The sequence below is a fragment of the Echinops telfairi genome, unplaced genomic scaffold (assembly GCF_000313985.2).
Source record: "Echinops telfairi isolate 266 unplaced genomic scaffold, ASM31398v2 ScPeMD7_23;HRSCAF=83, whole genome shotgun sequence".
NCBI classification, from domain to species: domain Eukaryota; kingdom Metazoa; phylum Chordata; class Mammalia; order Afrosoricida; family Tenrecidae; genus Echinops; species Echinops telfairi.
In genome coordinates, this window is record NW_022103920.1 from 47,807,570 (window position 1) to 47,824,951 (window position 17,382).

Here is a 17,382-nt window from a genome sequence, read left to right on the forward strand (position 1 = left end):
TTTATTGTTTTCTGCTTGAACTCCCAGCTGTCACAGAAGTGGATGCATAATGAGAATAACCGATACAAGGAGTTACAGGGAATGCAGGGTGCGGGGTAGATGATCAGGGGGGTAAACAGTATTTCTGGAGTAAATAATGAAGATGGGAGTGGGGGAGGGAGCACTAGAATGGATTGTGGTTGCATACCATTTACCATGGGAGGAGGGAATGCTCTAAAATTGATGTGGGGGTAATTGTACAATTCTCCTTGATATGATTGTATGACTGAACTAGTGAATGATAGGATATGTAGATTTCTTGCCAATAAACCTGTTGGGGGGAAAAGGACTTCAAATCTTCATGGAACAGACAGCCTTGTCTTTCTGAGAGGAGAGGCTGGTGGACCCACCTTGCAGTCAGTATTCCAATCCAGTTAGAATTCCAATTCCAACCCACTGAACTACCAGAATACTTTAGAACTTACTTATGTTATTTGAAGGAAAATGTTGCTGGGGTCTCTAGGGAGCTCCTCCATCAGTTCATCTTCACCTGAGCTTGACATTCCTGGCGGTGCTGTGGGACCAGACCCAGGCGACCTCTCTTCATCCAATTCAGGACCCAGAGCTAACTCTATCAGGGCATGCTGAGTGCAGCCAGTTCCCAAGTGCACTGTGTCTGGAGTTAGCAGGCCCTCCTCACCCCTCAATTTTCAGAGTCATGGCTCAGCCTTATATGAAGGCATGGTCCACTAAGTCCTGTGGGGAAGCAACTCCAAGTGCTCACGGTCTCCACTGGAAGCCTCTCTAGCAGAAATTAATTCCATGATGCCAGAAGCAAGAGACTGTGTTTATTTTTCGCGGGCAAGCTTGACTTCCATTCACCTTGCTGTGTCTTGTCTGCACACTCAATGTCTATTGTGTTGGGAGTAGGGCAGTAGGAGAGTGAGGAGAAATTACATTTCCTGAGACCCTGGGCCTTGGGCTAGCAGCAGGAAGGAAGACGGATTTGAGGGAAACCCAACAGTAGTTTTAAAGCGCAAACCAAACTCACTGTTGTGGAGTTGGTTCCAACTCATAGTAACCCTGTAGGACAGAGTAGAATTGCTCCTGTGGGATTTTGAGACTGGAAGTCTTCATCTTTTTCCCACTGAGTGGCCAGTGGTTTCAAACTGCTGCCCTTGAGGTTAACAACCCCATAAGGAAGCACCACTGCCATTGGATCAATTCTGACTCAGGCCGATCATTCGGACAGAGTAGAACTTCCCCTGTGGGTTTCTGAAACTAACTTGTTCAGGGGCAGATGGCCTCCTCGTTCCCCTGAGGAATGGCAATGAACAACTAATGAAGACAACTAAGACCAAGGGAAAATCGTTCACTTGTAATACATAATTAAGAGGTAAAATCCAAATGAACAGGAGATCTCAGTTTGGGGGAAATGAGAGAAATGTGGATGAAATGAGCCAGAACACAAGTTTTGGGGGCCTTACGGATGATATTACTAACCTGGAACAGAAAGTGGAAAATATTTGAAGACCAGGGGGAAACATCTTCCGGATTTGAAAGATAATATTTGTTGTGCAAGTCTTACTAGGCCTGGAATGACAAATGGAAGAGGAATGGTATCACATTCACAGTAAGACCTATGACAGCACAATAAGGGGATTGGCTTATCACTGACAGGCAATACAAACATTATTTGAATTCATTCACCAACCACTAAAGTCAAGAAGTCAGATTGAAGAATTTTACTAACTTCTTCATTCTGGTCGAACTTTGGAATACACACTGATAACTGCTATAATGGAATGAGAAAGTTAGAAACAGAAGAAGGATTGGTAGTAGGAAAGTATGGCCTTGGTGACACAACAGTGGAGATCACCTGATCAAGTTTTGCAAGACCAGCGACTTCTCTTTTCCTCTCTGTAAAATGAGGAAGTGATTTTTAACGGGCCTTTGCAGCTGGCCATGTATATGATTCCATAAAATATAGTGTAAAGCGGTCCTATGTAAAAGATTAGACATTCCTTCGAGCTATTTCTTGCATAAAACACCTTCTGGTATCTGCAATAAATGGCAGAAACCATTATCACTTGTCTTCCTTACAGTATAAATTCTGAGTTTTTCCACATCTGGGGCCCTTTGAATTATTACTACACATTTCTGCACAGTTGTTACCATTTCTATCTGTTTGTTGCACTTCTTTTCCAATTGTTAACTTCCCTTGTTCCACTCAAAAATATAAAAGTCTCCTCTATAGAAATGGTCCCTTATCCTGCTGACTTTCATATCCACAGTGATCAGCATTACAAGTCGCTCCTGTTTTGCTCATTTATATTTGAAGGTGTCACCTCTCAGAAATTTGGGCACGCCTTCTTGAACATCAATTAGCTTCTTGCTTAAGCCATATTTAGGATAATGGCAGCATTTCTTGTTTGTTTGTTTAAATAAGTTTGCTCCTTCTTCTTTTCCAGAAAAATAGTTAAAGCAATATTTAGTAGGTAGAGTAAAAGAATGGTATCAAACAGAATTATTTTTGAAATTTTTTCCTTAAATGAGGTCCTATTAAAAGTTTAAATTATATATTAAAATAAAATATAATAGAGTCTGGAAAATAGAAACAATTAAATAAACATTATGTGTTGCTATTCTGTTAGATCATCTCCAAATACAATAAAAAATGTTTTAAACTTAGAACACTTACAAGTCTAGATATAGTAAATAAAAACCTTTATAATGTAATCTCTAAAAATTTCTAGTTTTCTCAACATTTAGAAATTGCATTATTCCCCCAGATAATCAGAGCATATACATCTCTGAATATCCTAAAAAGCATTCTAAGATTCTTAGAATATAAGGAAGAGGAACAAGATTTAAAAGATTGAAACATGGCTAAATTGAACAAAGAAAAGGGGAAGATAAATTATAAAAAACTCTAAATTTAATTAAACCATTATGGCATGTGTGGTAGTTATATAATCTGGTGTCAATTTGGCACTTGAGAAGATTAAGAGTGAAGGGGTGGGTCTATCTGTCAATAGCATCATAGCCAGTGAGACCTTTGTGTGGGCATGGCCTTCTACTGAGAATTCTGGGAATTCCTGTATTTCCTCCTTGGAGGTGAGAGACAGACTCTCTCTCAGCTCACTTCCTTGGAGACTCTACTGACAATTCTCACTCTCTGAGAGACATTCTACTGACGCGACACATGGTGCCATGCCCTGGGATCTGGAGAAGCCACAGGGACCTATCCTGAGGCAACCAGACCTCTGAAGCCGGAGGAGCCATGTAGAGACCCCTGTCAGCCCCAAGATGCTTACAACATCACCGGATCCACAAGACTTCCAACCCACTGGCTTGTGATCCACCTGCATTTGGCATCATTGCATGTATTTTGTGAGTCTGAAAAGGACCTTATCGATTGGTATTGGATATATATATATGGGCTAATATTGAACTTATGGACTTGATCTGGACTGGGCTGGGATGTTTTCTCAATGTTCAACTGCTATTGTATGTAAACCTCTTTCTTTTTTCTTTTCGTTTTTTTGCAAGCTCAACTATTCTTTTTTTAATTAGGGGCTCATACAACTCTTATCACAATCCATACATACATCAATTGTGTTTTGTACATTCATTGCCCTCATCATTCTCAAAACATTTGCTCTCCACTTAAGCCCCTGGCATCTGCTCCTCATTTTTGCTTATACACATATGAGTGTCTGTGAATTTGTTTCTCTAGTCTACCCAGACTAACACAGCATGTCGGAAGTGTTCTTAAAACAGACAACATAGCATTGAAATTGGTGAGTGTGATCAGTTTTGAATAAAGTTGGCTGTTGTTGAAAAAAGATGTAGGTAGTGAAAACTCTCACTCAGGTCACAGCCTTATGACGCCTCCTTTGTGGTGTGGCCTATCTAATATCCAAAAAGAGATGCTGCGCAGGACTCATTCTCTTCTCGTTCCTGCTGGCCTTGATCCTGCATTTGGATTCTTGGGATTTGGGTTGGTGACTCATCATGTGGCCTGGGAGCTATTGGCAGCCTGCCATGTTGCCTTTCGATGTCAGACCCACTTGACTCTGCCTCCACTGGCCTCTGGTCTTCTTGTTTTCTGCTTCATCCTGCCGCCTGGCTTTTATTCCAGTTTCTAGGTTCCCCTGTGCCAACAGCTGTGTGGGTCTTGAAGGGCCCCATACTAGCATCTAGTCTAAGGACCGGAGCTGGACAGGACCTGCCAGTCTGTAGCTGTATAAGCTTCTTCCTTAATTTACATATCTTTATTATACATGTGAGTGCCCGCTTATTTAATTTCATTTTATCTCTAGAAAACCAACTAACAGTAAAACTTAAGACTTCATTTATTTTGAAAGTTTAAGAAAGTTCTTATAGGGGAAAAGAGAATTCAAATTCAAATATATTTCAGAGATTCCTGTATTAAGACTGTGAGAAAACAATGAGTTTCTATTCCCATAAAGTTAGTCTTAGAAAAGCACAGGAACACTTCTATACCCTTCTATGGGATCACTATGAGTCTGATGGCAGTGATTTTTTTTTTATAGCACAAACATTCATTTTTTAACGAGAGGGATGCTCCTATTCAAATCAACTCTTTGAAATAGTTGCATGTAAAGTGTGTGGAATGGAACACAACAACAACAACAAACGTAGCACAGAGATTTGCTCATTGAACTGAGTTTGATCATTCACAGAATTAATTCTTGCCCAAATGATGATAGAATTTTTATTCTACTTTTTCATAACTTCAAGTACAGGTGACTTTGTTCATAACACATTCCACCATGAATTTTCCATCTTCCTCTTTACTTGTTATTGTGCTCTCCTTCCCATCTGTGATAATTACATAATCTGGTGTCAATTTGAAAGGATTACCAGTGAAGGGGTGGAGCTAGTCTGTCAATCAGATCATAGCCAATGAGGCCGCTGTGTGGTCATGGCCTTCTCCTGGGAATTCTAGGAATTCCTTCTTGGAGCAGGAGACACTATCTCTCTCTCTGCTCACTCCCTTGGAGATGCTCAACTGACAAGAGACATGGCGCTCTGCCCTGGGAGCTAGGGAAGCCACATGTCTGATGCAAGCAGACCTCTGGAGCTAGAGAAGCCACGGAAAGACACAGGCCAACACTGAGATGCTTGCAATACCACTGGATTCAGAAGACTTCCAACCCACAGGCCTATGATCTTCTGCATTCAGCATCATTGCATGTTTTGTGAGTCTCAAGAGGACCTTACAGATGATTTGGGACATATGGGCTAATATCACACTTATGGACTTGATCTGCACCAGGTTGGAATGTTTTCACAATATTCAATTGCTCTTGTATATAAAACTTTTTCTTATATACATATGAATGTCTATGAATTTGTTTCTCTACACTACCCAGACTAATACACCATCCCACTCCTGGTGTTGGACCAAAGCACAAGCTTGCAGACAGGGTGAGTTTTCCTGCTTTCAGCTGTAGTTTCTTCAATCTTTTCACCCTGGTTACAAGAAAACTATCTGGTTTTCAAAGTGCTCTCAGTTTTCACAGTGAGGGCTTTGCCATCACTAGAGATAATACAGTCAGGCCTGACCATTGCACCCAGTTGTGGAAGGGCCATTCCCACCCCTAGTTGCTCCCTGTATTCATCAGAGCCTTTGTTGTCTGCCAAGGAGATGGCAGTGATTGTGCATGTGTGTGTGTGTGTGTGTGTGTGTGTGTGTGTGTGTGTGTGTTATTAAGTCTTAAATAGGAGGAAGACAAAAGCGAATTATTTGAATGAGGAAGAATACCAACAAAAGGCCAAAATGGTGTTCAATTTTTACAATTTGTGTTGTTGCTGGTGTTAGGTGCCACCAAGTCCGTTGCAGCATGATGTATCACAGAACCAAACTCTACCCAGTCCTGTACTAGCCTGACAATCGTTCGTAGGTTTGAGCCCATGGTTGTAACCAATGTGTCAATGTATTTCATTGAGTCTTCCTCTTTTTCGTTGCCCTTCTACTTAAACCAGCCTGGTGTCCAAAGTGTGTGGCTCAAAATCTCCCCTGTTTACAGCTAAGGGCCATTCTGGCTGTACTTATAAGACAGAAAGGGACCACGATTTGTATACATGCACCCGTGCGGATTAGATAAGCTTGCTTTGGGTTCAAGGTCTGACCACCATGTTCCAAGCCTGACTCCTAGTCATGAGACTCTAGTACCACAATTGTCATTTAGGCATGTCCAGGCAAGACACTGAGGGTAGATTGCCGGGCCTGGATTGGCCAATGGAGTCCAGCAACCCCAACCTGCCTGAGGGCAAAGGTTTTTATACGTCCAGTCAGAAGTCAGAAAGAACTTCATGGATACTGGATCTATGCGGAGATTCACAATGGCCTTAACAGCTCTCTCAGTAAACTGTAGCCTCTTGCAAACCTGGTGCTGCGAGAATTTAGGCCACAATACAAGGCTAAATCCGCCAAAAATCTCAATAAAATGTCCTACTAGATGGTCCAGGAGTAATTGACACTTTCCAACTAACAGCTTCAGATTATTGTCGTGTGCCTGCCTCTCCAGCTTGTTTGTGACTATAACTAGGCTGGTGGCCAAGTTTATTCATTTGCCAATATATCCTCACCACTCAAACTATCATCGTAAGTGTTCAAAAAATTTTATTTTAAAATGGAAATAAATGACAGAAGGCAAGTAGAAACACCCTACACACTCCCCACCACCATCAAAGGAATTCAGAATTGTTACTATTCATGTAGTTAAAAAACAAAACAAAAAGATTGTGGTTTGATTGTTTTATTTTTAAAAATTGGGGAGTACTGCAAGCAGACAATTATTTACACATTCATTCAGAAAGTATCTGTTGGAGTCCTTGAGTGGTACAAATAGTAAGGCACCTCTTTGCTAACCAAAATGTTTGAATTCACCCAGCGGCACCTTGAAATGACGACCTGGTGAGCCGCTTCCGGGAGACAGCAGCGGTTGACAACCGTAAGGAGTACAGTTCTCAGCTCCGGCATGCGGGGGCTCCGTGAGTCAGGATTGACTCAACAGTAATTGTTTGGGCTTGGGGATATTTCTGTTTGTTTTGGTTTTGTTTTTTAGATCTAGCTCAGGTAGCCAAGGAACTTTTTTTAAAAACAGTTTTATCAGGACATCATCCAATCATCATCCAACCCAACAGCTTAATCGCATCACAATCTAGAACGTTTTCCCTTTTTCTTGTACTCTTTGCCACAAGCTCCCCATCCCCCACAGGCTCCATTGTGCATCCCAAGGAACAGCCGATCCAGTCACTGCTCGATAGATGCCCCATCCTGGATCTGATACACCAAAGACATGCTAAATTTACAAAACAGAGTCAAGCTAACAACCATAAAAATTATAATAAAATCAGGGGCAACTCCAGTTGGAAAGCAAAGAGAAAATATTAAAAACAAGAACTTAAAAATGGGTCAAAAGGGAGATGAAATGATTAGGTTTTAGATTTTAAACTAGTTATAACTGTCATATTTCACTTGCCCAATGCAATCGAAGGCTAGTCCCATCCCTGGTCTAATGGAGTAGGGATATGTTATTAACGTAGCTAGACAAATCATCTACTTAACTGAGATTAGGTGTTCTGAAGCAGAAGTATATCACACACGCTTTGAAATGTGTTAGGAGAGCAGATGAAACAACGGTGACATTCAATCTGCTGGATGTAATAGGGATTTTAAAAACCTTTAAAACAAACCTCAAAATATTAAATGCATTCCTTACAAGTTAGATGGATATGGTTTTGAGTGTGAAGAAACACATTTGAGACTAGTGTAGAAATAAAGGTGAAATAAATCTGTGGTCTGTTGTAAAGGGAACCATTGCACATGATGCTGTGTGAGTGATGGAGATGTATTCACAGGGGAAAGTTGGTGTCCTGGTGGTTCTTTGGATGTACAAACAGCAACACATCATGGATAAAAGAGTTGCTTTCTGAGTCACTCTTACTTAAATGGATTAAGTAAACTGTATGCATGTGGCATTTACTGAGATGAAGCCTGAAGGGGAAATGGGATTGCTGGTTCTGTTTGGGATACACTTAGTTTGGTTGCTCACAGACATAGCCAAGCCACATTGTCCAGTAGGCAGCTGAACGTTGCCTTTGTATGTCCATCTAGTGCTTGTGGAACTGTCCTGCTTCCGTTTGAACCCACTTCACCTGGAAGTTCTGGCACTGTAAAGACACGGAAGTCCTTTAAGGCAAAAAGGGAATAGTATTTTAGGGAGCAAGATTACTATAGAGAAAGTTTTATTTTTCGTAGTTACTTTGAGTCACAGTCAGATATAATTTAGGAAATCGGCAGGTTAACAAAAAAGAAACAGATGAAAGAAGAAAAGGGGAACATTGTGACCATCTCTATGTTTGTTAGTCTTTGGATGACTCTTAATACTTAGAGTTTACAAGTGGAATTTGGAAATACAAGTGGTTGTAATTAAGAAGGCAAGTATCAGGGTCATGAAAAATTAGGCCCTAGATCTTTCTTCTGCTGGCCTCCCTTCTGAGGACACGTAAATGCTTGACAAACTTCTCATAATTCCCTTCGTTTTTCTTCTTCTTTTAATGCCTTTCTTCCATCTCTTTTGTTTTTTTGCTCATTTTTCCTCTTTTCCTTTCTTTCCTACACTTTCTGGTTATTACTTTTTTTCCCCTTTGTTTTTCACTTTCACAGCTGGACATCGCAAAGAGGAGTGGATTGTAAGGGCTGCTGAGATGAAACTATTTTAGTAGGTTTACTATCCCAAGAATAATGTTCGTTTTTGAATGATGACTGCACTAGCCATTTATAGAGGTAAAATTATAAAACCTTTTGCTATCTAAACTGACAAGTGTTTTGAATTTAAAACATTTTATGTTGTTAATTGTATCTGAAGATGATCTAATATAATAACAGTATGTAACGTTTATTCCATGTGTACTCTTTGCCAGGCTCTGTTTTATCTCAGTAAAGAAAATGTTTAAAATGTTTAATGGGAACACAGTGAAAGACTGATTTTCAGTACTCATTCTGCTTGACTCGATTCTTCTATCATGTCTATCAAACATTTACCGGAGCTGTTTTCCAGAAAAATAGGAAAACAAAAATTCTTATTAAAAGAAAACTCTGGCATCACCTGGACCTAAATGCTACCAGAGATATGCCTTCCACCAAGCATGGAAGTGTTTCACAACATTGCTCCTCAGTGAGCAAAATGTCCTATGCCATAAGTGTTTCTTTAAATTAAAGAGAAAAGCAATCCATCTAGCATGTTGTAATAAAAGAAGATATAGAAATTGTAGGTGTGTTTTACGTGAAATATTTTGGGAATTTTACAAAGTTATTACAGTATTCAGTTTTCAGACCTTAGATTCTTAGCTGGTGAGAGAACTTCTAAACTAAAACACAGAGGAACTGCAGATCAACCAAAGGGATTTAATTCAGGACATTGACAAACCAAACTATTAAAATAACTAAGAGTAAATAATTACTTTATATATATAGCTGGATAGATATATAGATACCTACAAACACAAACACATACACACCCAAAAGAATCTGACTTTATTTGTCAGATTCCAAGTGTTTGCACAGTTGGTTCCCTTGCTTTATTAAGGACCCTACTCAAATACCATCTCTCAAAGTATCTTTCCTTGAATATGCTGCTAACTGTACAGATGTACCATTTCTGTAATTACTAATGGATAAAATAGCCATTAACAGGAAAAAAACCACATGTTTTACAGAGAGATGATTGCCTTCTGAGAAACCAAAGACTATCTCAGTGAAATTAAAGGAAATATTGCTCTTTGACACAATTGCTTCTAGAATTAGCTGACCGGAAGATGGACAGCACCTCAAACCAGGGCAAGGAGTCATATGAATTGCCCATAAACGGCTTTCCACTTTGATTACTAGCTCCTTCACTTATTACTTCTTTCTGATTTTATTACTCTTGTCATCTTTTAGTGTCCCTTCACTCTATTCTCTTTCTATATAGCCGTTGTAATTATTGTGGCTTGCTAGTATTTTAACCACAGAAGATAGGGGCTTCTAAAAGCCTTCCCCATGTTGCAAAGTTGGACATGCCTGCATGCATCCATGACATTCCCATCCTGCGCTGAGATCCTGACTTCAGTGCATCTGGGCTGATGGCGACCTTTGCTGTTCTAGTCATCCCTACCTGTTTATTGTATTATTACTCGGTAGTAATCAGTGCCTGTTGATCATGTCATTACAATAGTATCTGATCTTCACTCTTCCAAATTATGTGTTACCATAAGAATCTCTGAACTTGGTACATTGCATATCCTACATATAATAGCAGAATATAGGTTTAGAAAGAAATGAAGCTGTAAAAATTAGAGAGAAAAGCAAAACTTTAGAAAAGACCATGATGTACCTATTTCATATATGAAACCTTGGTGTAGTGGGTTAAGTGTTGAAAGGATAACCACAAGCTTGGAGATTCAAACCCACTAACCACTTCTCAGGAGAAAGGTGAGGCTCTCTACTTCCATAAAGATTTACAGTCTCAGAAACCCTAATGAGCAATTCGACTTTGTCCGATACATCTTCATCAGTCAGAATTGACTGTATGGCATTGTGTCTGCTTTTGCCTTATAAATATGAACACAGGTAGAAGTAGAAATAGAAATATATGCATATATCATTTTACTTGCACCATAGATTTATAATTATAATAATTAACAAGACCAAATATTTTAACATGGGCCATAGAATTAACTATACCCGTCATCACTAGAGGTTAGTGTCTATTCCAAAAGAATGAATAAAACAAACTTTTCTGACCACAGAACTCATACAGAAGAGCTTGAAAAAGTTGGAGTTAAAAAATGGAATTAAAGGTCATCTAATTTTTTTAATCGTTTTATTAGGGGCTCATACAACTCTTATCACAATCCATACATACATCAATTGTGTCAAGCACATTTGTACATTCATTGCCGTCATCATTCTCAAAACATTTGCTCTCCACCTAAGCCTCTGGCATCAGCTCATTTTTCCCCTTCCTCCCTGCTCCCCCCTCCCTCATGAACCCTTATAATTTATAAATTATTATTTTGTCATATCTTGCCCTGTCCGACGTCTCCCTTCACCCACTTTTCTGTTGTACATCCCCCAGGGAGGAGGTCACATGTAGATCCTTGTAATTGGTTCCCTCTTTCCAACCCCCACCCCCACCCCCAATGTTGCCATTCTCACCACTGGTCCTGAATGGATCATCCGCCTTGGATTCCCTGTGTTTCCAGTTCCTATGTGTACCAGTGTACATCCTCTGGTCTAGCCAGATTTGTAAGGTAGAATTGGGATCATGATAGTGGGGGAATAGGAAGCATTTAGGAACTAGAGGAAAGTTGTATGTTTCATCGTTGCCTCATCGCACCCTGACTGGCTCATCTCCTTCCAGAGACCCTTCTGTAAGGGGATGTCCAGTGGCCTACAAATGGGCTTTGGGCCTCCACTCCATACTCCCACACCCCTCATTCATTATGATATGATTTTTTGTTCTGATGATGCCTGATACCTGATCCCTTCACACCCCGTGATTGCACAGGCTGGTGTGCTTCTTCCATGTGGGCTTTGTTGCTTCTGAGCTAGATGGCCACTTGTTTACCTTCAAGCCTTTAAGAGCCCCCAGTGCTATATCTTTTGATAGCCAGGCACCATCAGCTTTCTTCACCACATTTGCTTATTCACCTGCTTTGTCTTCAGCGGTTGTGTCAAGAAGATGAGCATCATAGAATGTCAATTTAATAGAAGAAAGTATTCTTGCATTGAGGGAGTACTGAGTGGAGGCCAAATGTCCTTCTGCTACCTTAATACTAAACCTATAAATATATGCACATTGATCTACTTCCCCATCCTCATATATAAATATATTTGCATATGTACATGGCTTTATTTAGACCTCTAGAAATGCCCTTTGCCTCCTAGCTCTTTCCTCTATTTCGTTTGACTTTCCTCTTGTCCCACTATTATGCTCAGTCTTCATTTGGGATTCAGTAATTTCTCATTGGTTACATTACCCTTGATCATGCCCTACCAGGCCTCCTATACCCTCCTTACCACCAATTTGGATCACTTGTTGTTCCCTTGTCCCTGGATTTGTTAACACCACTACCTTTCCCCCCACCTCCCCCTCTCCCATGTCCCCCAGGAACTGTCGGTCCCATTGTTTTCTCCTCCAGATTGTTCACCCAGTCTATCTTATTTAGACAGACCTACGGCGATAATAACAAGGTCATGTAATTTTTAAATGAACTTTCTGAAACTCCCTGTATAACTTGCAATTATTTTGGGCTCATTTTGTTTACCTCTTTCAAATTAGTTCCTCCAAACTTACCTTTAATTTAGAATTAATGGGTTAATATGACTTGTATTTATTGCTAATTTAATTTGTATATTGAAAATATATTCCATATCAATCAATTGAATAACTTACCATTACATTTGTAAGATATAGTAATATAACAAGGGGATTTTGTTGATCATCCATGACAATATTCTGTAAATATTGGTAAATTTTGTCATGGCATCATTCTAAGACATAAGAATGACTAAATATTTCTGTTTTAGTGAAGAGAGTGAAATGCAAAACCAAAGCAAATAAAACAAAACAAATCGAATGCAGGACTCAGTAGAGTCTTGGAATGAATGCAAAGGAAGCCCAGGCAAACAGCAGCATCTGAGGAAGAGACGGCTTCTGGAACGGAAGCTTCAGGGAGGGCTCACAAAGACCATCGGGTTGCCTCCTCAAGATGCCCGACTCACCGAACACCTCTGCGAGTGTGGTGGATGCAGGCTGGAAGGAAATATAAAATGAGTTACAGGACATTTCTTGAAAACACACAGACTACACTCATGACCCTGGAGTTCATTCCAACTCACAGGATTTCTGAGGCTGTACCTCTCGATGGGAGCAGAGGATCTCTCCTTTCTCCCCAGGAGTGCTGGTGGGTTAGAATAGCCACTGCCTGTGGTTCGCAGCCATGCTCCCCTGACAGTGCCCTTCTGTCAATGAACCCATGTCGTCATTGCTGTTTGCTCTCCTAAAGCCCTCGGGAAAGCTCGAAGATGATCGTGAATATAATTATAAGAAGGGGAGAGTTTTGATAAAATATTTTATTAATAATAATAATAATAATAGTATAATCAAGGTTACAAAAATAACTTTATTAACTACAGAAGTTTATAATACAAGTCATAACCACAGTGTTCCCTTTTTTGGTAAGCATCCAGCTATACCACTCAATAGGCAGCTTATCAATTCACTATTTACACACATGACAGACAATCATAGCATCCACAGTATTCCCTTCTCAGTTTCCTAAAGGCAGAAACTTCCAATACAGATGGAAATGAAACTATTTTAGAGTTACACTGTCAAGGTTTATTAGGCCCAAATATGTTTAACTATTTAGTTTTGTTATTATTGTTCTTTGTTTGGGGTTTTTTATCACTTGTAACTGATAGTTCTAAACTCAGATGAATATTGAAGGTAAATAATTTGGGGGGATTTTATGTTGAAAATTAATTTTTCACACTATCATCTTATTCAAATTAATTCATTTTCCAAATAAGCTTGTTTGTAAACTTAAGCTATAACAAGTTGAAAGGGTTTTTGTTTGTTTGTTTGTTTGTTTGTTTTTTAATGTCTGTCAATCAGCGTAAGGTTTTTTCAAGTCTAAGGGCGCACTAACAGCATGCCTTTCCTTATGACTACAAGAGCAGTGTCAATGTTTCACTTTAAAAAGGGTTTTTTGAATCAACAACAACAACAAACTGCTTGCTAGTAAGTTCTCACTTCTTGACAGTGGTCTTTCGAAGAAAATGCTGTGGCTACAACATTCATGTTGTACGGTACCATTGGTACCAACAAGAAATATTCACAGGAATAAGTGAAATTCAGTTTTGCTATCACATGCCATTATTGTTATTTTCCTTGCCTTCCAGTGTCTCACATGTTGCATAGTTTGAAACACTTAGATTGCAAGCAAGAGCCTGTTAATATTAGAGACTGTCTCAATATAAACCATTTTACTGAGGACCTGCCCACAGCAAATAGGCAAAAGTCATTACATATTTTACAATAACACTAAAGGAGTGTACAAAAGATTATCATCCCTTCTGCACGGCAGAGGCATTATGACACATATTTTTATTTTACATTTCTATTCTCAATAGACATAAGAAAATGTCTATAATTAAAACACTATATAACCATTACTTCAGCAACAGCAACCAAATATATATATATATAGCATTGAAAAGTCTCATTTTATAAGTCAACTTTTTCATAGATCAAAACTAAATGGATTTTGGGATAAATTATCCTTTTTTGCGATTGTTTTGCAGTTTATGAACAAAAAGTAAATATCACATTCCTAGTAAATAGTGTCTTTAACCAGAGATTATTGCATGATTTTACCCTGTCTGATCACATAAAAGAACACAGATCTTGTTCCTCTTCCATTGTCAATGCCACCAATCTCCCCCACCCCAAAGGAATCTTCCCGTAGATAAAATATCTGCTTTGTACGCTACATGTGAAAATATATTGGTGCTGTTTTCAGTCCTCTAATTAAGTTGAAAATAATGCATTCAAAATGACTACATTAACTTCATCTTAAATCTGGATAATCCTTGTCAGGTTTCATAAAGAAATTTATATGAAAACACATAAAGGAAATATTTTAAAAGGGAATATTTTTAAAGTGTTGAAATTTGGCTAATTGTTCTACAAACATTAGTAATATTTGAATTTTCAAAATGAGCCCAGGCCCAGGGAAAATTAAAAACATCAACAAAAAAACCTATGTTAATAGAATGTGGGCAGAGCAATGGAAAAAAATACAGGTGTTACTTAAATATTTAGATACTATTATTAAAATCAAATATGGGAAGGAGAAACCCATATAAATTGAAAGTTTGTTGGGGTTTCTTTGCTTTATTGTACGTTTTTTTATATCAGCACATATCCTTTAGAAGGAAATATGCCACAATCTAGATAGACATTTCTGACTATTGATACTCTGTGGATGAAGGTTTCTAGTAAATTTCCAAGTATTTTATACAAGATTGAAAAATATACTATATTGCTTTTAGAGCACTGTTGCTCTAAAAGGATTATGTCAGAGAAATAGAAATATTGTATTCAAATAATTGATACAGTGATTGTTAATATATTTTGTGCTGGGAGATTTTTTAAAATTTGGTAAGTGTATCCTATTAGTCTTAACTATGCGATTTCTTGAAATATATATATATATATATATATATATATATATATATATATATATGAATTTTGACCACTTGTGACAAATACATCATCCATATGATAACTTGGTTATGGTGATAGCAGAATTAAAAAATTGAATATATATTCCATGGCATTAGCAAAGATCTATGTAAAATGAAAGAAGGGGGAATGAAGACGTCCTGATAAAACATCACATTTAACACATTCAGTTCTGCTTAAAAAGAATTGCCTACCAATTTTAGACATGGTAGTGCCTTTCTTTTCTCTCACTCGCCTCCTTTCTCGCCTTTCTTTCTCTATCCTTTTACATAACTGAAGTGTTATAATATTGACTTCAAATGTTTCCACATTTAGTATTTGTCATTCCCCCCTGCCATATACATCAAGGCATGAACTGATAATGGCTTTTATAAAACATGAAATATTTCTGGAAATTTTCCCCTTAAATAACTTTGAAAACTATAAAGAAGGTGAGCTGGAAGCCAATCGCTGCATCAAGTCCTAATATGAACTATATGTAATGATCAAAACACTTTTAAATTCCTTTATCTTGACACTGAAGTATTTAAGAAATTATTTAGAGAAGTTGATCTAAAAGCAGATAGCATAAATACTTGGAATGTATTTGTAGGAAAGAAATAATACAAATACACATATTACCCTTCTTCCCTGTAAGAATTAGAAGCTACATAAAATAAGTAGGATGATCAAACAATAAACCAGACTCACTGCCATTGCATTGACCCCGACTCACAGAGAGCCCATAGCACAAGGTGGAGCTCTTCCTGTGGGTTTCCAGAACTCTAACGCTTAGCAATTGAATTGTAATCTATACTGAAGGCTCCTACCTCTGCCCAGGGCTGGTGGTGTTTCATTCATTATCTGTAAGATCACTATGAGTCAGAACTGACGAGTGGCACCTTACAACAACAACTCCTTGTAGGAGTAGAAAGCCTCATCTTTCTCTCCCTGAGCTGACAGTGGTTTCAAATCACCGACCTTGCCGTTAGCAGCCCAACACAAACCAACTACTCCACCAGTGTTCCTCCCAGGAGCGTAGCTGTGAGTCAGATTGGACTGGATGGCAGCAGGTGTGGTCACTAGCATGACACCTGCATGTGAACACCTGGACAGGGCATTCTTTAACTTTGTAGATCATGGTCACACCTTAGCTGTCAAGCAGTAAAAGGTAACTGTAGGTTATGTGTGAAGCTCAATCTAATCTCTCTTTGATGTTGTACCCACCCTTAATATTTTGATTGTGCTTTAGATATTTGTATTTTTAATGAGAAAACAATGAGCGGTATACACTTCTTAAATAATTAAGGATTATATTAAATACAAAACAATTTGAATTCTAATGTAGTCACATGTAGCATAGGGGAGTGGGCTATATCTATTTGCAAAAGTATGACTGCATGGTTGGATAGTAGGAAACAGGTGAGGAGAAATGTACAAATTTTAATCTATGGCATATGAAAGGGAATATAATTTAATATAGAGCTACAATTTAAGGACATAGGTAATAAATGGGTCTGGTGAGGTTAAAATAAAGTTCAACTTTTGATTTATGCATTATTAAGCATCTAGCCTTGGAAAGCAGCGTACATCTTTTCCATTAAATCCTTTTTCATCCAGCAATTAGGCCTTTGCATTTTGTAATCCATTCAAGTATCTTCAGGAGATATGTTATTACACTTGCATGTACCTCAATTCACTTCAATGTTTACAAAATAACACTGACAAATAAAACAACAGAAATACCCACAAATATTAATGAGTATCTAACAAATGTGACACTCAAGTAGTTGAAAAAGAGTTGTTATAAATGACGTTTTAATTCCACATTCTCTGAAAACTTCATAGAAAAAAAAGAGCTCTATTGATTGAAGCTTCAGACACACTTCGGCTATGACTGTGGTACTTTGTATGTCAGTATGATTTTGTGTATCCATTTTGCATAATATGCTACTCGAACAAAAATACCAGGACGATTTGGAATGGCACATCCACGACCAGGCACAATGACGCCAAGCAGCATTCTCATCTTGTGTTGCTCACACACGAGTGGGCCACCATAGTCCCCCTAGGATGAGAACATGAAATGACA

General features: G+C 38.5%; 1 protein-coding gene across 2 annotated transcripts in view; it reads right to left on the reverse strand.

Moving 5' to 3' along the window:
• Nucleotides 1-17,091: 17,091 nt before the first annotated feature.
• HGF (hepatocyte growth factor) overlaps nt 17,092-17,382 on the reverse strand; it is a 71,341-nt gene continuing 71,050 nt past the window's right edge. For both annotated transcript variants that reach the window (XM_045288777.1, XM_004702627.2), the window contains exon 18: nt 17,092-17,358. In XM_045288777.1, the coding sequence (XP_045144712.1) occupies nt 17,182-17,358 (177 nt within the window). In that variant the 3' untranslated portion in view covers nt 17,092-17,181. The remainder of the gene's footprint in view (nt 17,359-17,382) is intronic.